Below are 19088 nucleotides of genomic sequence, written 5' to 3' on the forward strand. Positions count from 1 at the left end.
AGTTATCAGTCCAGCCCTCCTTCTCTGCATTCCTAAGCTACTGAATCGCATCAATAATTTCCGTCATGGTCTAGCCTTTCTGTCTCCATGTAAGAGAAATACTGTATTAATGTTCATAGAATATTCCTCGCACACACAATACATTTAGAATAATGTATGCACCAGTCTTAGTGTCAAGTAGCCTTCGCCCTGATAACTTTTGGATTCTATCAACATGTTCTCCAAACACCAGATACTAGATATGCTTTAGGTACATGTCGCCCTGACTCTGCAGACTTTAGTCTCCTCTTCTAGTGCAGAAGTCATAGCCCCCAGTTCTCCCTGGTAACACGTCATTGCCCGTTTGCGCGCACCACTAGGTCAGAGGTCCCAGCTCCTTAGGTAGCCCCCTCCATGTTTCCGCCCCATTCATGACACTTCTGTGCCGTTCATACCACATGTCTATGTACACGCCTCTTGTTACACCCACTTTATGCCTTATCTTTCGCGACTGCTACAAGACACGCCCACTGTTACGCCTCCTGTATTGAATGAAATGTAATTGTTTTAGTATATATACTAATGCACTGTTAATTTGATGTTAGCACTATTCTCCTGCCCCCGGCAGCTGCCATCCTATTCCCATGCAGGCTGTCCTGTTCCTGTCCTTTATGCCTGATTAAAGCCTGTTAACTCTAGCTACCTCGAATCTTGACTCTTATTTATTGAGCTATCTGTTTATATTGTATCCAGTCAAAAATAGAACCGGTATTTAATTATTTATTTACCACATAATGGCGCCCGAACAGGGACTTGCCCTTTCCCCACGCACCGGAGAAGCCACGCGAGCCCTCTGACCCTCTGCAGCCGTGACGGAACCATACCGTGCACGTGCAGATATTTCTGCTTCAAGTATCCCTCAGGCCCACGGAGGAGACGGGGGTTGCGGTCCAGCATCCAGACGAGGCGGTGGAGGAACGCGGCGAGTCCCGACCAGAGCCCAAGCCGAGAGTACAAGGTCCGAGGTATCCGGAGGCCCACCCGTAACTGAAGTCCGAAGTTCGTAGTCCGTCGTCGTAGCAGTCCAGTCCAGTCCGAGGCCTTCCATTCTTGCTGCCCGGTGAGTACCGTTGCTGGGGTAGTATCCAGACAGGGTCAACTAATTTGTCTCTGGTCCGTGGGTTTGGGTACACAGATCCAACACGAAGTGTCCACCTAGGTGGATGCGGGTCCTGACGTGTCTCTTTATGGGACCGGTATGTTTCGTACTGTTTCAGCAGTGCATCTAGTAACTCTAGTAAGTTCCGTTCTCGAGAAATTCATGTGTTCTGTTCTCAGTATTCCAGGTAATATTCTGTCCGAACTGTTATTTTAAATGTTTATTAATGTGTTTTCAATGTCGTGGTATGAATGATTTGTTTTCTCCAGTTATTATTGTGTTTATCGTGTATTGTATTGTGTTCAGATTCTAGCATAAAAGAATGCCTCTGTTCTCTAAATTACGTCAGTTAAAAACCAGAAAAGGGCTGCTCGAGGAAGCAGTCCCTGTCCCTCCTAGGGACAGTCCAGGACATTTTATGTATCACAAGCATGGCTTAAGTGCCATAATATATCTAGACTTATGGTCTGATTATACCAGACATCTCGAAGAGAAATATAGATGGCCTGTATCAGGCACATGGGATGCCGAGTGCATCATGCGAGTAGAAGAAGCATTATGGAAAAAGAAATCCAGACAGTCCCAGAAAGATGCTATCGAGTTATGGTGCAAAGAATCTCATAAAAGAACCGAAAAAGAATTCAGAAAAACAGAATTAAGTAGAGAATGCTCAGAGAAAGCCCAAGAAAGGGAATTAATCGAAATAGGTGAACGAGTCAAAGCAGAACAGTCAGACAGACAGAGAAATGCCCTTGTTAAGGGTATGTACCCTCTTCTTGCCGAGGGCTTGCCAAAAGCAACCCCGGAAGCATCCAGTAATTTTCCGCCATCACTAGTTCCGACTAAGCTACGTCATAAACCGACCGCAGCTGATATTTTTCTCTCGTCCTATTTGGACGACACAGTCCCAGAATATGCAAATCCTGTCCCGCCAGCTCTTGTAAATAATGTAATTCCTGTTCCTCCAGCCACTGGTCCTGTGGGTCCAGTTAATGTTACAGCACCCCCGGTCCAGCCTACAGTACATGTACCCGTTCTACCAGTCACTCTGCCAGCACTTACAGTGCACACCGACGATTCCAGTTTAGGAGCCGCGGGGGGAGGTTCTCCTCGTACCCCGCCTCAACACAGACGTATGACGCTACATGAACTAGCGTTACAGCGTACGCCAAAAGTTCATACCTTCACAGATATCAAGCGAGCACTTACTGAATGTTGTTATGATCCAGTTTCAGGCGATGGCCACATGGTCATATATTCATTACGTTTAAGAAGGGTGACCGACTATTTGGACACCCTGCCCAATATGAAAGAATATCTAGACAGAATATATCGTTTTATCCGTACAGGAAGAGATCCAGAAAGTATTCGCGAAGCCATGGTTCAGAGAAAAGTCGAGACTCAGCTCATGCTTTTAAAGTTCTTAATTAACTGTTTAATAAGAGAACAAGATTATCCAGGAAAAGATCCAGAAGAAATGAAAGTCCTGACTAGGTGGAGTGACCATATAGCCGAGGGAAGACACAAGACACAGAACTTTATAGAGAGTATGTACAAGAAAATCCGTAAAGAAATAATAAAGTTACACGAGAAACGAGAAGCAATACAAGCAACCGAGAAAGAAAATGACTCTTCTACGGAAGAGGTAGACGACGAGAATCCTTCCAGAATAGCGTATGTAGGTAGAACTAGACTTTCCGACAGACATTCACGTCCAGACTACAAGAAAACTGTTCCCACTCCAGTACCAGAACAATGTTCCCTAGAACAAGTATTCCAAGCTACCGATCACATTCTGAAATCACGAATAGGTTATGGTGAACTTAGTACTATGCGTGAACAAGAACTAGCCCGATCAGCAGTCCGGTGGACTACTGATTCTACCACTTTTGCAGACGAAATAGTGGCACAAATGTTTCTGAAACTGCCCCCAGCCGAGCAGCGACTGGTGGGTATGTATATGGCCCAGCACCTCATCACACTGTATGAGGATCAGCATTCCGATCCAGGTCCGCTACATGATGTATTAAACGAGTTACTACAGTACAGATGGAAAGGTCTAGGTACCGATTTAATTAGTGTCATTCTAGAACAGCGCCACAAATACCGAACGTTCCTGAACCCGCATTTTGTTCATGTCTCACCCCCAGAAAGTAAATCATTCTACATAGACAGACAGAATCCGTTACGAGAAGTACATCCAGTCAAGAAAGAGGGTGGTGGTCTAGAACGAGTGTTTGTTTACACCCCCATCACAAAGATGGAACTCTTAGAAATGAAAAAGTTAATTCCCTGTCATGATAAAGATCCAGCAGGGTTCCATCGAGAATTAAAGGACATGCTCCGTATGGGAGAATACATGTATCCTGATATCATTAAAATGTTAAAGGTCCTGTTGCCTGCGGGCATATATGAGAAACTCAAAGAAAAAGAATGGGAGGTGGGAGAGAAAAAGATAGATTGGACAGCCCTAGAAGCTGAAGATAATACACGAGTACCAGGTACCGGTCTTGGGGATAAATGTAAAGAATTGCCCGAACTGTTAATACAAGTTTTGCCAAGATTACTAGCCACGAAAAAGGAAGACTGGGATGCTATCTCAGCCTGCAAACAGAAACAAGACGAAGATACTAGTGATTTTTATTCTAGATTCGAGAAATGTTTTATTATTAATAGTGGTTTGAAGACAAGTAGCGAGTCATACCCTCATATTTTTGTCACTAAACTAGTCGAGAATTCAAGCCCACAAGTTAAAAATCGAGTTTTAAAAGTCGAAAGTACATGGCAAGCTAATACTCCGTCACAGATGCTACAGATGCTCCAGTATCACCAGAACAGAATCAGGGAGGAACAAGAACACGAAAGGAGACGTATGAAAGACACGAAAATGAAAGTATTAGTTGCACAATCTGTTCCCCAAGACAGTCAGAAGAGGGGTACGAATCAAGCCAGTCATCCTGCAGCTCCCGTTAAAGGGACCTGCAATTATTGTAAACAGCCAGGTCATTTTATAAACGAGTGTGCAGTTCTGAAACACAATATAGCTACTGGTAAGACTAAAGAGAGACCACGTCCGCCTAGACAAGAACAAGTTTCACAGACTTCCCAGTTACCACAGAATGCACAACAGACAGTTACAATACCGCAGCCTATCGCTGCAACACAGCATGTTACACAGCAGATGTACCAGTATGCACAGTCCGAGTATCCAGAATACCAGCAGTATTCATGAAACAGCCTAGAGAGGGAGGTAGGCTTGCCTCTCATCGAGATACCTGTAGATCAAGAGGGTCCCTATGTACACAGTCAAGTATTAGGGAAAGACAGAAAGTTTCTGATTGATACAGGGGCAAGTAGGACTACCATCAGTCATGACGAGGTTCCAGGGGCTCCGCTCTCAGGCTCTAGAAATGTTTCCCTTGGATTTTCAGGAAAGCCCATTGTAAATGAAATTTCAAAACCAGTTACTCTAGAAGTAGGTCCATTGTCCCGAACTACTGATTTGTTACTTACAAAGTCATGTCCAGAAAATTTATTAGGCATCAAGACATTAAAAGAATTAGGTGCAATTATATGCTGCTCCCCAGAGGGAGTCCGCCTGTTCCTCCGCGACTTTAAAGGTCACTATGTACTACGTGATTTTGATCCAAGATTATTGAATGTTCCACAGCATCTATGGGCACAAGGTCCAACTGATGTTGGTTGTATGCACATCACACCCCATCGTGTGACTCTGAAACAAGGTATAGTTTTGCCACGAATCAGACAGTACAGATTGCCACCTGAGGCTGTAGCAGCCTTATCCAAAATTATTGACGAGCTTATTGTTCAAGGAGTGGTTGTAGAAACTGACTCCAATGTATGTAATTCTCCTATCATTCCAGTCATGAAACGTACTGATCCAAATGCACCTCCAGTATATTGATTAGTGATTAACCTTCGAGAACTTAATAAATGTATCATTCCTCAGTACCCAGTAGTCCCAGATATTTCTTCCCTATTGACAGCCATTGATTCTGAAGCTACGTTCTTCACAGTTATCGACCTCAAGAATGCATTTTTCAGTGTTCCCATTCATCCAGACAGTCAGTTCCTTTTCGGTTTCTGTTTAAATGGAAGGAGCTATAAATTCACACGAGCTCCTCAAGGTTTCACAGAAAGCCCTAGTATTTACAGTCAAGCACTCAAGAGACAACTAGACAATATTCACATGCCAACTGACACTGCCCTGCTCCAGTATGTCGATGATCTACAAATCACAGCCCGTTCTGAACGTGATTGCGAGCGTGCGTCACTTACAGTTCTGTATTTCTTAGCCGAGATGGGGCACAAGGTGTCCCCTTCGAAGCTTCAATTCTGTGTCCAGCAAGTGGTCTACTTAGGACACTTACTGTCCAAGAGGGGTAGGCAGTTGACACCTGACCGTATCCAGTTAATAGCATGTCTTCCGCAGCCCAAGACCCAGAAGGAGGTACGAGCTTTTATCGGCCTCACTTCTTACTGTAGACAATGGATTCCTCAGTACGCATATCTAGCCAAACCACTGATACAGTTAACGACACAGGAGACAGCTGTATCGACTGTTCTCCCTTGGACATCCGAACATACACTTGCTTTTAATGAGTTAAAGAAAGCTTTATGCCAAGCTCCTGTTCTAGCTACACCGAACTACAGTAAGCCTTTTACACTTTTTGTCACAGAACGTGAAGGTACTGCATTATCTGTTCTCACACAAGATCAAGCAGGACAGTACAAGCCCTGTGCTTATTTTTCTAGCACATTAGATCCAGTAGCCCAGGCTCTGCCTGCGTGCCTCAAATCAGTTGCAGCCACGGCACTAGCTATCAGACAAAGTGATTCCATAGTGTTAGGACACTCCCTGACAGTACAAGTTCCACACTCTGTGGAAGTTCTTTTAAACCGAACACAGACCCAGCACTTGACAATTGCACGTTTAACAGGTTATGAACTGACACTGTTCCAGCCACACATAGAAATCAGACGCTGCAACGTTTTAAATCCAGCTACACTATTACCGTCAGTTAATTCAAATCCTGCCACACATGATTGTGTGGAAGTTGTTAACACTATGACAAAGCCAAGACAAGACCTGACAGATATTGCATTACCCGATCCCGACCTGACACTTTATGTGGATGGTTCATGTATGAGAACAAGTACAGGAGAACTAGTAGCCGCGTATGCAGTGACTACTGAAACTGAAGTTATAGAGACACACCGTATTGACACCCTGTCTGCTCAAGCAGCAGAGCTAGTCGCTCTGACCCAAGCCTGCATACGTGCCAAGAACCTGAAAGTAAACATATATACAGATTCACGTTATGCATTCGGAGTCGTACACGACTTCGGAGTACTCTGGCAGGAGAGAGGTTTCATGACTTCTCATGGAACCAAGATTCAGCATGGTCTCCTCATTCAAGCTCTGTTAGATGCAATACATTTACCGACAGCTATCGCTATCATGAAGTGCAAAGCACATAAGAAAGTTACTGACATTATTTCTCAAGGTAATGATCTAGCAGATCGAACAGCCAAGCTTACAGCTCAGACTCCAGACATTCCAGTTAACACAACACAGACACCCATTCCAGAACAGACTACTTGTATGACAGTTAAGGACCCTACACAAGATGTTATAGACATACAGTTACATGCTACTCCCGATGAAATCAAGAAATGGTCCGAACAAGGAGGGGTCCAGACAGATCAAGGATGGTTGACGAAGGGAAAAGCCACATGGTTTCTCCCCGACTCAATGGTTCAAGTCATTATTAATACCGCACATAGTCCTGCACATTTAGGAGAAAAAGCCATGTTAGACAGTATCCAGAACATTTGGTTTAACAAACATTTACGAGCTGCAGCCAAGCAGAAAGTCCGTACCTCTATGATATGTTGTCAGTTCAATCCAGGTAAAAGTGTCCCGGTGGAACAAGGTGGATTCCAACCTCCTGACCACCCTTTTGAAGTCCTCCAGATGGATTATATTCAGATGGAGCGATGTTGAGGTTTCAAGTATGTCCTCGTAGTTGTATGCGTTTTGTCCAGGTGGACAGAAGCATATCCAGTTCCAGATTACACAGCTGCGACCACTGCCAAGCAGTTGGTTCGTGAGTTCTTTCCCCGCTATGGACTCCCTAGGGTCGTGTATTCAGATAACGGCCAGCCATTCTCATCTGAGTTAATGAAGCATGTTTCCCTTCTGTTAGGGTACCAGTGGAAGTTCCATTGTGTGCGCCATCCTGAAGCAGCCGGTCTCGTAGAGAGACATAATCAGACTCTGAAAATCCGCATTGCCAAAGTTTGTAAAGAGAAAGGTGTAGACTGGCTAGTTGCCCTGCCAGTTGCTTTATTCTACATGAGGATGGTTGCACATTCCAGATCAGGTCTGTCCCCGTATGAGGTCGTATTCGGCCGCCCCCCAAATATGTGGGGTACACCTAGACCCCGCAGTATTACAGACGTTTCCAGTAATATGCTGACAGATTACCTAGCTTCCTTGATGTCTGCCCTACACTCTTGTCGTTCACAGGTTGCCGCCGCATTTCCAGACAACACCGAGGTGAAACCGCATGAAATCGTTCCAGGAAACCTCGTATTGGTCCGGAATTTTGATCGTTCAAGTCCACTGGAGCCCCGTTGGAAGGAGCCTCGTATGGTCTTGCTCACAACCAGGACTGCGGCCAAACTGGAGGGAAGAAAAGGATGGGTCCATCTGTCCCACATCAAGAAGTTTCATGGACTCCGACAAAAGACATTTGCTAAGGACTGTCCAATTTCTAAAGACTGCCTAAAAACAGACTCTGAACTCAAAGTTCCCCAGTCAGAGGAAACTCCGCAACAGGAGTATAAAAAGAAACTCCGGTCTAGTAAAATAAGTCAGCCAGTTTAATTGTCTAAGTCCCTCTCGGGTGAAACGGTTAGACAGGTTTCTGACATGTATGAGATAGACCCCCATAGTGAGAGAGTTAGTCAAAACTCTAAGAGAATCCGTTATCGGAAAAATGTATGCAGTAGATGCATCGTTACTTTGTTATTTCTTATGTTTTTGAGTCTTATGGTTTCCTGCACAAGTTATGCTTTTCATTTATGTTTTCCAATGTCACATGTACATATGTTTTCTAATACTACAGTAGAGCACACATTTAGTGATCTGCCTCCTCATGAGCTATCCTATCGTCTTGCTATGCGAAATAATACCTTTATCAGAATGTTACATTATTCACACCAGACCAGCAATGCCACTAATTGTTGGGTGTGTGGTCGACTCCCCCCTTTCCAGACACCGAAGGGAGTTCTGCCACTCTTTCCTTATCCGTTTTCACATAATGGTTCGTGTGGAGCATGGTCCACGTTAACGTCATTCTCAACTGATATGTCCCTTCTGAATAGAACATGTTTCCCAGATAACCAAGGTCTTCCCCATAGAACAGGGTTGGATCTAGAAAATGAAGTATATGATTTAGGTAATTATTCCTCGAATTTCATGGTCCTGAATGTTCAATCCGATACCACTCCAGATTTGCCTGCTATTTCAGTATTACCAGTCAAAGGCGAATTATGTGTCAGAAAGAATGGTTCCGCACATGTAGGACATAGTGATTGTACTATTATTGTCAAGTATAGTGACAGTGGGAAATCTATTTTCAAGGCCTCACGTTATTCTTATTTTGTTTGTGGTCAGACCGCATATGTTCGTCTGCCCCTCGATTGGGATGGAACATGTTACATTGCCTTCCTACTGCCACCAGTTTTTCTAGCCCCATCTGATTATCATAGAAACACACATCTAGTACACCTTAGACATAGAAGGGAGATTGAGTCCCCGATTGTCGATCAAACTGAAACTACTCTAGAACAGTATCAAGACTTCAATAAAGGTTTCTTCTTCTTTATAGGCCCTGTCCAGAATAGTAAGCTAATACGTAGGTTAACCAGAACCCTTGAAGCAGTAGTGAATGAGACTACTTCTGCTCTAGGTAACTTAACCGAAGAGCAATCTGCTATGAGATTTGTCGTGCTCCAAAATCGTCTCGTTCTTGACGTCATACTGGCCGATAGAGGAGGAGCATGTAGAGTCATCGGATCTAGTTGCTGCATTTTCATTCCTAATAACGCGCCGTCTGTTTATTCAGCTATAACCAGACTTCATAAAATTGCCCATCAGTTACACCAGAATCCAGGCACCTGGACATGGTCCGGTTGGCTCTGGAGTATAATTTCTGTCTGGGGATGGAAAGTATTGTCATTCCTAGGTATAGCAGTAATGATCATATTCAGTTGCTGCCTCTGTTTACAATGTGGCCCTGCGATTTGCGGCATTTGTGCTATATCCTGTATTCCTAGTCCTAAGTCCCGTTCCAAGACAATTCGAGACGAGCAAATGATGCTATATGAAATGATAGATGGTATCATGAATATTGATGTTTCCTGATGGAAACGTAGGGCACAAGGAGGGAATGTGGAAAAGTAAATTTTGCCATGTTCTGTGTCCCTACGTGTTCCACATCCTAAGTTATATGTGCATGATTAATATGCATATGTACTCCTTATGATCGATTAAAGACGCAATCCTAGTTGTGTCCAACTCTAGTATGCCAGTTTCTAGTTCCCGTGAAAGCAACGAATATTAGGCCTATGTAAACCTGCGTTGCCACATTTTACAGTGTGCACGATAATTCAGTAAAAGGCCCCGTTTCTAGGCCTCAAAAGGGCCCGGACATCAGATTCAGCTCCTGTCTCCTGAACCCTCTCCGAGGTGCGATACAGCCCCCACCTGCATCCCTGACCCTTCACTTACATCCTGCCTCACAGTGCCCGGCCCGGCCTGGCTCTGCCTCCCAGTCTGCCAAGAGTATGTTATGCTTCTAGTTATCAGTCCAGCCCTCCTTCTCTGCATTCCTAAGCTACTGAATCGCATCAATAATTTCCGTCATGGTCTAGCCTTTCTGTCTCCATGTAAGAGAAATACTGTATTAATGTTCATAGAATATTCCTCGCACACACAATACATTTAGAATAATGTATGCACCAGTCTTAGTGTCAAGTAGCCTTCGCCCTGATAACTTTTGGATTCTATCAACATGTTCTCCAAACACCAGATACTAGATATGCTTTAGGTACATGTCGCCCTGACTCCGCAGACTTTAGTCTCCTCTTCTAGTGCAGAAGTCATAGCCCCCAGTTCTCCCTGGTAACACGTCATTGCCCGTTTGCGCGCACCACTAGGTCAGAGGTCCCAGCTCCTTAGGTAGCCCCCTTCATGTTTCCGCCCCATTCATGACACTTCTGTGACGTTCATACCACATGTCTATGTACACGCCTCTTGTTACACCCACTTTATGCCTTATCTTTCGCGACTGCTACAAGACACGCCCACTGTTACGCCTCCTGTATTGAATGAAATGTAATTGTTTTAGTATATATACTAATGCACTGTTATTTGATGTTAGCACTATTCTCCTGCCCCCGGCAGCTGCCATCCTATTCCCATGCAGGCTGTCCTGTTCCTGTCCTTTATGCCTGATTAAAGCCTGTTAACTCTAGCTACCTCGAATCTTGACTCTTATTTATTGAGCTATCTGTTTATATTGTATCCAGTCAAAAATAGAACCGGTATTTAATTATTTATTTACCACACCTAACATAAGTAGAAGACAGTTGCGAAGTCAACTACCTGATTATCAAGAGAGAGATTCACTGAATAGTTTAGCTCGGAAATGGGTCATGGACACTGCAAAGTATGATTTACAGTCTGTCATGGAAGTCTTTCATCAATGGGAAGCAGCGACACAGAGATAAGTGTTCGAACAGATGTGTGTTTTTCTTTGCGAGGATTTAGAAGACAATGATCAGGATTGCCTCCCACAAGAGATGTGTCGTATAAGGTTTAAGTTTGGACAGGGTATGATTGTAGGTCCCGATGTGGAAAAAGCAGTTGAAATGCTATTATCATATCGAAGTAAGGGAAGCAGTTCTGGGTCACCATCGGAATCTAGTACATCTAGTAGGAAAAAGGCACGAAAATACCCTATGAGAGAAGTTCCCCCACAGTGGAGAGAGGGTGACGCGACAGCTGTCCCACCTATTCTGCCACACTTTCACCGCGTATGGGTACACGTCCCATGGAAGCGAGCTGAAGTTTTAGCACTCAAACAAACGCTACCAGATCCGCGTAAAAATCCTGCAGGGTACTATAAAGAATTGTCGCAAACTGCTGGGTCATGTATAATGAATTTGGCTGATATCGATATGTTATTCGGGAACGTTGTTCCACAGCCGTTATGGGGAAAAATTCGTCATGTAGATCATGACCAAGAATTAGGTGACACGTGGGCTAATATTACTGCTACGGATGCTCGACAAGTCGGTGGTGCCAAGCCTGAGCCTCTGATAGCGGAACTACCTGGTAGAATAATAGATTACATGAAAACGATAATGCCTGCAATACGCGTAAATTGGGATAAGTTATCTGCATGCAAGCAGAAGAAAGAAGAAACTGTTTCAGATTTCTTCACCAGATTTGAAGAAACATTCATTGACCACAGCGGTCAGGATATGACCACAGAAGGTGGTCAGAGATTGTTTGTCGATTAATTTGTGCACAATCTGCTTCCAGATTTGTGTAGGAAATTAAAGGATTCGGAAAGTTCTTGGGCAGTCTCATCTTCAGCCCAGATACTAGCTACCGCACAGTACTACGAGAATAGAGACAAAGATGAGAAAGATAAAGTAGAGAAGAAAACTAGAGAACTCAAAACGAAGGTTTTGCTACAGCAAGCCTATCCGCCACGTGGTGGTGGTAATAAAAATAATAATGGTCCGAATCACTATCAGAACACTTTTCAGCAGCCTCCGAGGAACTTGCAGAGATTCGATTACAATCAAAACCGCGTAGGTCCTAATCAGTGTTTATACTGCAAACAAGAGGGTCATTACAAATATGACTGTCCTGCCCTACCACAACGCGCAAATGGATTTTCTGGCGTAAGAGGTCGTGGTAGTCAGCAAGCGCCTAGAGGTAGAGGGCGTGGAAACGCCCCTCAGGACGCACGTCCCCTTCCACCGCAAAACTCTATGAACAGGTTTGATCAGCAAAATAACGTATCTGACAGGACAGCTCAATACTACGTTGATGAGTATTACACAGAAAATGAGCAGTGGGAGAATAACGATTGCTAGGACAGCCTTAGACAAGGAGAGGGAGTTGTTTCAGTTCCAGTAGATCAGAGTGGACCTTACGTTGAGGTGATTACATCGGGTGTGTCAGAACCTTTTCTGCTGGATACTGGTGCTACAAAGAGTTCTATTATGCACTCCAAACTCCCTGGCGCACCTTTGTCTGGCGAAATGAATGTTTCGGTAGGTTTTTCTGGCGCCCCGGTTAGAAATCCGATTTCTGACCCGTTATCTCTTTCTGTTGGTCCTTGTGAATTCGAAGCACCCCTTATTTTGACAACAGGTTGTGGTGAAAATTTGCTAGGATTAGATTTACTGAAAAGATTGTATGCGACTTTGTACTGTTCCCCCTCAGGAGTACAACTTACTTTAGGTAAGAAAGTGGTTTCTCCCATGTATTTGTCAAGAGATGCACTTCCAGCAGAATTGGCACTTCTCCCAGATATTCTTTGGGCTACTGGTCCGAATGATGTAGGTCTCTTAGAAATTCCACCATATGTTGTAACATTGAAGTCGAATGTCAAAATGCCACGAATTCCCCAATACCGAATATCCAATGAGGGCGAAAAAGCTTTGCTAGCGATTGTTTACGAGTTGATTGAAAAAGACGTAATTGAAGAAACACGAGGAAATGTTTGCAATAGTCCTGTTCTGCCTGTTTTAAAACTAACTGACCCTTCTCAGCCACCTGTGTATAGATTCGTGATTGATCTTAGAGAAGTAAATAAGATAGTAGTGCCACAATTCCCAGTTGTCCCCGACATTACAACTTTATTGACGATGATTCCAGCATCTGCCTCCTGGTTTTCGGTGATTGACCTGAAGAATGCCTTCTTCAGTATCCCGATTGCTGAGGAAAGCAGGGATATTTTTTCCTTTAGTTTAGGTGGTCGCAGCTTCCGCTTTAAGCGCGCCCCTCAAGGCTACTGTGAAAGCCCCTCAATATACAGTCAAGCACTGAAAAGTCAGCTTGACACAATGGCTTTGCCCAAAGGTTCCACCCTCGTACAGTACGTGGACGATTTACTCATCGCTGCAGATACTGAGGAAATTTGTAAAATGGCCACGTTGACGTTACTGCGTCATCTATGTGACCTGCATCACAAGGTGTCACTTTCCAAACTTCAATATTGCCGACAAGAAGTGACCTACTTAGGTCATCTCTTATCGAAGGAGGGGAGGAAACTGACCCCAGAAAGAATTCAGGCAATAGCAAATTTGCATGTGCCAAGAACGCAGAGAGAAGTACGCGCTTTCTTGGGCATAACATCGTACTGTAGACAGTGGATTCCAAATTTTTCACTATTAGCCAAACCCTTATTGACACTAACGTGCAAAAATACACCCAATCCCATTCCTTGGTCTGACGAGTGTCAGAAAAGTTTTCTCGAATTACGCACAGCATTATGTTTGGCTCCTGTGTTAGGTAACCCCAACTACAGTAAGCCTTTCACATTATATGTCCACGAGAAGGAGGGCTGTGCATTGTCCGTACTGACTCAGTTATACGGAGATAGACAGCGGCCATGCGCCTATTTTTCGTCAACTTTGGATCCGGTAGCAAGAGCGTTGCCAAGTTGTTTAAGGGCCACAGCAGCAGCAGCTGTTTCTATTCGACAGTCTGCAGGACTAGTAATGAATAATACACTAATCGTGATGGTCCCGCATTCGGTAGAGACATTGTTAAATAGGACAAAGACACAGCACTTAACTAGCGCTCGACTGACCAGTTATGAATTGACGCTACTAGCGAGCCACGTGCACATAAAAAGGTGCAGTACCTTGAACATAGCCACATTGTTTCCAATTGCTGAGGAATCAGATGCTTCAGAACAGCACGATTGTTTCCTCAGAACAGAGGAAGAGACGAAAGGGAGAGTTGATTTATTCGACACTCCTCTTGCTGAATGTGATGGTACATTGTGGGTAGATGGTTCATGCTTTAAACTCCCAAATGGTAATGTGACTACCTCATATGCTGTCACAACTTTGCACACAATCGTTGAAACTGCGCGAATACCACATGGTTCAGCTCAAGCCGCTGAACTCGTGGCACTGACGAGAGCATGTGTGTTATCCAAAGGAATGAAAGTGACTGTCTATACCGACAGCCAGTATGCCTTTGGAGTGGCTCACAGTTTTGGACGATTGTGGAGAGAACGTGGGTTCCTGACTTCGCATGGAGCTAAGATTCAGCATGGTCAGTTGGTGAATGAGCTTCTTGAATCACTGACGTTGCCCCTGAAAGTAGCGGTCGTGAAATGTAGTGCACACAAGAAAGTGACTGATGATGTTGGTCGTGGAAATGCATTTGCTGATGAAACTGCTAAGGAAACTGCAAAGAATATGATGAGCCGAATGTATGTTGTGAGCCCAGAAAGATGGACTGGTGATGTTGGAATATGTGAAGACACGATAGAAAGTGTAAAGTCCATCCAAGCTGAGGCCACGGAGAAAGAGTTAAGCATGTGGAAAGAAAGTACAGGGAGAATGGATGCAAATGGTTGTTGGACTGAATCGACAGAGCGACAGAGATGGTTGTTACCCGATGCATATGTGCCTGCAGTGGTTACAATGGCTCATGGGATGGCCCATATCAGCGCGAAAGGGATTTGCGAGTTGTTGGCCCCAGTGTGGAAGAATTCAGGGATTCCCAAGTGTGCAGAGAATGTCGTCAAGAATTGCATGGTATGCCTGAAGCACAATCCTGGTAGGGGAACCCCAACTCCAGCTGGTCATTTTGCACCTCCTACGTATCCGTTCGAGGTTTTGCAGCTAGATTTCATACACATGGAGAGGTGCAACAGCTTAAAATATGTGCTCGTGGTTGTTTGTGCCTTCTCAAGATGGGTAGAAGCCTATCCCCTAAGGGACAATACTGCCTTGTCCACAGCGAAAGCCCTTGTGAAAGAGTTCTTCCCCAGGTTCGGAATGCCTAGAATGGTCTGGTCGGACAACGGAAGTGAATTTGTGGGTTGTGTGATGAAAAGAGTGTGTGAAGGGCTAGGCATTAGGCAGAAGTTTCACGCTGCAAATCACCCCCAATCAGCTGGATTAGTGGAATGTTACAATGGCACGCTTAAACTTAAATTGGCCAAAATCCAAGCAAGCACAGGTCTTAAATGGCCTGACGCTCTACCCTTAGCACTCCTATCCACCAGAATGACTGTGCATTCGCGAATGAAACTCAGCCCCTACGAAATAATCTTTGGTCGGCCAGCCAACATATGGGGAGTGCCTAGGCCCACGAAGTTTAGCGAGCTGCAACACCCAATTTTGCTTGACTATTTGTATGACTTGACGGCTAAATTGCGTGTTTTGTATCAACAGGTCCACAACACCTTGCCTCCGGTCTCTGAGACACCGGATCACTCCATTGACCCCGGTTCCTGGGTGTTGGTCCGGAATTTCCGGAGAACAAGAAACGACCAGCCCAGGTGGACCGGGCCTCACCTCGTCCTCCTGTCTACAAGGTCGACTGTTAGAGTGGAGGGGAAGGCCAATTGGGTCCACCGGATCTATTGTAAGAAGATACCCTTCCCTCTGCCACATGACCAATGGGTCCGGAAAGGAGGCACTGACTCAGAGCGCACAAAACGTGTAAAAGAAGCTAATCCTGATTACGAAAGTGGGAACATTCTTCAAGACACTACGCCACCACCAGAACAATTGAACTCTGTGGAACCTGAGCTACTGTTTCTGGACCAGACAGTACCCGGGAAAAGACGCTACAATTTACGACCAAGAAAAACAGACTAAAGTAAAAGTGATTTATTTTATGATCCGAGAAAAAACCTGTGGACTAATAAAAAATTGTGTGTTTTTCCCAAATCCTATTTTTGAAAGTGCAGATTCTCCCATCTAGGTAACTTGCTTATTTTTGTTTTTTCGAACCGCCATCCGGGTTCCGCTGCTAGGGTCGCGGTTGATTAAAGACTTTTGGGTGCAGCTGACGACGATAGGTCGCTGGTTCCAGTTGGTCCAAGGGAGCTGCCCTAGACTGACGGAAGCATCCTTTAGCAGAAACAACCTACCACCGCGGGCAGCACCTTAGAGAGGATGGAGTTTCCTGATGTGGAGAGGCCTGCCAAATAAATGAACTTTAAGCAGAGACTTTTGAAAACAGTAACGAAGAGAAATTTTATAATAATGTGTATTTTTATGCTATTTAGCGTAATGGTCTTTTTGATAAGCTATGTTTTGTTCTCTTTTCATGTGACATTTGCGCCCACTACATCACCCATACCTCCTCCTACTGTTCCCTCTCATTCTTTCCACCCTTTTCCTGACCACGAATCAAATAGGAGATTAGAGTTCATTAATAACTCTTTCGTTCAGTTATTGCACCAACACCAACTTGTAATGAACACAACCAACTATTGGGTGTGTGGTCTCATGCCCCACACCACGGATAGAGGTATCCCCTATCTGGTCCTGCCATTTAGTCACAATGGTCAGTATGGGCATATAGGACAATGTTCATATATGCACGAGAAATCCAACCCCTACGTTCTGTAAAAGATAACCTCAAGACTAGCGCCCTAGTCAAGGGTATAGTTGACATGATCAAGGAAGTAACTTCTTACGAAGATACCCCGGATGATGAGATACTTGCATATGTAGGTTGGAACGTGACCGGATATGGCACTACCTTAAGTGAAAAGCAGCAAGCCAAAAGATCGTCCCCTATCTGGATCATACCCCATCAAGGTCACCTGTGTCTGCAAGGCATTGGTAGGAATCCCAGAGCTCAGCTTGGGAAGAGTGTCTGTACAGAAACCTACGTTTTTGGATCCCAGACTTCCCCTGCCGTTTTTAGCAGCTAAGGGCACTTATTTCATCTGCCACGATAGAGCCTATACATGGTTGCCCCCTGACTTCTCGGGCTCATGTTTTGTTTCATTCCTGTTACCTCCCACCTACACAGCAGCGGCGGATTACCATCGGACAAGGGTAGTTAGAGGTGTCTTGAGTAAAGAAGACACTACAGGTCAAGAATTTGGTGATTTTGCACTTGGGTTTCTGCCGTTCTGGGGACCCATGGTTAACAGCAGAAACATTAGGCAATTGACAAGGGTAGTTGAATACACCGTGATTGAAACTGCTGGTGCCCTTAGTAACCTGACTGCTGAGCTCCAGTCGGATCGACTTATGACCCTTCAGAACCGGGTTGCTTTGGATGTAATACTTGCGGACCGAGGTGGAGTATGCAAATTGATCCAGTCCAGTTGTTGCATTTTTATTCCAGATAATGCTCCAACAGTATACGGGGCCATCTCCAAACTACATAAAATTTCCGAATCTATTCATGTGGATAAAGGAGATTGGTCATTAATGGGATGGTTCTGGGGACTGATATCTGCCTGGGGATGGAAAATTTTGATGGTCATTGGGATGGTCTTAGCCATTCTTTTCCTGTTCTGTCTATGCATACAGTGTGCTCCTGCAATATGTGGCCTCTGCGCTACATTATGTGTAAGGAAACCTGTGTCAGGACATGAGCTCAGCACTAGAATGATGTTGCAGCAACATCTCAATGACTTTAAAAATATAGATCTGGACTCAGATTAACATGAGGATAGATTAATTCCCTATGTTAGGGCAAAAGGAGGGTCTGTGGTACTGAAAAATCTGGATTCATATAATAGTACTAGACTCGAGAATAAAAACTTCGTCGAAATAGAACGAATTTGGTATCAAAAGACCGAGAATGACGAGTACATCAAGTACATGTATTTTCGGCGTATTCGAGTGACGATGTCACCTCGAAATCGTCATTTACCTTCTAAAACCCTTAGCTGCATGTTGCCCTTTACATAGGCCTTAATCCAGTTGATTTGATTCCACAAGGACACATACTCCTTAATCGACTTCTTCCTGACCCCAGTACAAGTTAGAACCATTGCCCCAGGCCGAACTCGTTAGGTCAGTCCCCTCCCAGTGGCCGAACAAGATAGCATCTAGGCTCAACCAGCCATAAAACCATTTCAGCGCGCACTCCTGCCATATCTCGCTCACATCTTTCTCCACTCCTTTTCTTCACTTGCTTTATGATGGGGAGGTGACCATTTTTATTAGGGGTCCAGCGATATCTGATGAAATGTTGGGCCTTGCCTGATGATTTGTTATGGGCAGCACGACGTGAAATATGTACATGTCATTATGACTCTGCTTTTCTTTTGTAATCAGTAACCGTAAATGAAATACCACGAATCCAAGGAATGTCGTGCCCAAGGCTGAATACTATGTATAAGAAGAGAAGCCTGACTTTGTAAAAGTGTGCAGTCTCCTGAATATACTTGCTTTGTACTTCTAGGACCCTGTCACCTTGGTTGCAGCCAATAAACGAATCTTTGACTCCACCTGGAAGACTCTGAAGTTTCTGTAGGTCTGACTCAGGAGAACCCGAGGTCTCTGGTGTGTTGATCCCCTGGCACCGCTGGGTTGCCGGTTCTTTGCCGGTTCTTAAAAACCCAGTACCTCATGGTCATCTTGACTATGTTTGATCTCCCAATCAGACTTAATGGTAAGGATGTCCATGTCTTGAGCAGTTTCCTTACTTCTCCGGCTACCTTGGTCAAGTTGCGTTGCGAGATCTTTTCTATGTCTTGATTCACTAGGATTCCTAGGTATCTGATTTCATTTTTTATGTTGTGACTTTTAAATCGGGTGTTCCAAGTCATAATCTCTGTTTTTGTTTGGTTTACCAGGTATCCTGAAACTTTCCCAAATGCTCCTATTGTTTCTTCTA

At 44.5% G+C, this 19088-nt stretch overlaps 2 protein-coding genes and 1 pseudogene across 2 annotated transcripts; all 3 read left to right on the forward strand.

The window, feature by feature from the left end:
- The first annotated feature begins 1460 nt into the window (after positions 1-1460).
- On the forward strand, positions 1461-4370 carry LOC147669040 (uncharacterized). The gene is made up of 2 exons (XM_086948264.1): positions 1461-2703; positions 3445-4370. The coding sequence occupies exons 1-2, from the start codon at positions 1461-1463 to the stop codon at positions 4368-4370; spliced, it is 2169 nt and encodes a 722-aa protein (XP_086804390.1).
- A 1857-nt stretch (positions 4371-6227) lies between these two features.
- LOC147669041 (uncharacterized) lies at positions 6228-7166 on the forward strand. Its single transcript, XM_086948266.1, has one exon. The coding sequence runs from the start codon at positions 6228-6230 to the stop codon at positions 7164-7166; it is 939 nt and encodes a 312-aa protein (XP_086804392.1).
- Positions 7167-16396: 9230 nt separating this feature from the next.
- LOC147669042 (endogenous retrovirus group PABLB member 1 Env polyprotein-like) lies at positions 16397-17908 on the forward strand (annotated as a pseudogene).
- The last annotated feature ends 1180 nt before the right edge of the window (positions 17909-19088 follow it).

Source organism: Lissotriton vulgaris, unplaced genomic scaffold (genome assembly GCF_964263255.1).
Source record: "Lissotriton vulgaris unplaced genomic scaffold, aLisVul1.2 SCAFFOLD_1247, whole genome shotgun sequence".
Lineage (NCBI taxonomy): Eukaryota > Metazoa > Chordata > Amphibia > Caudata > Salamandridae > Lissotriton > Lissotriton vulgaris.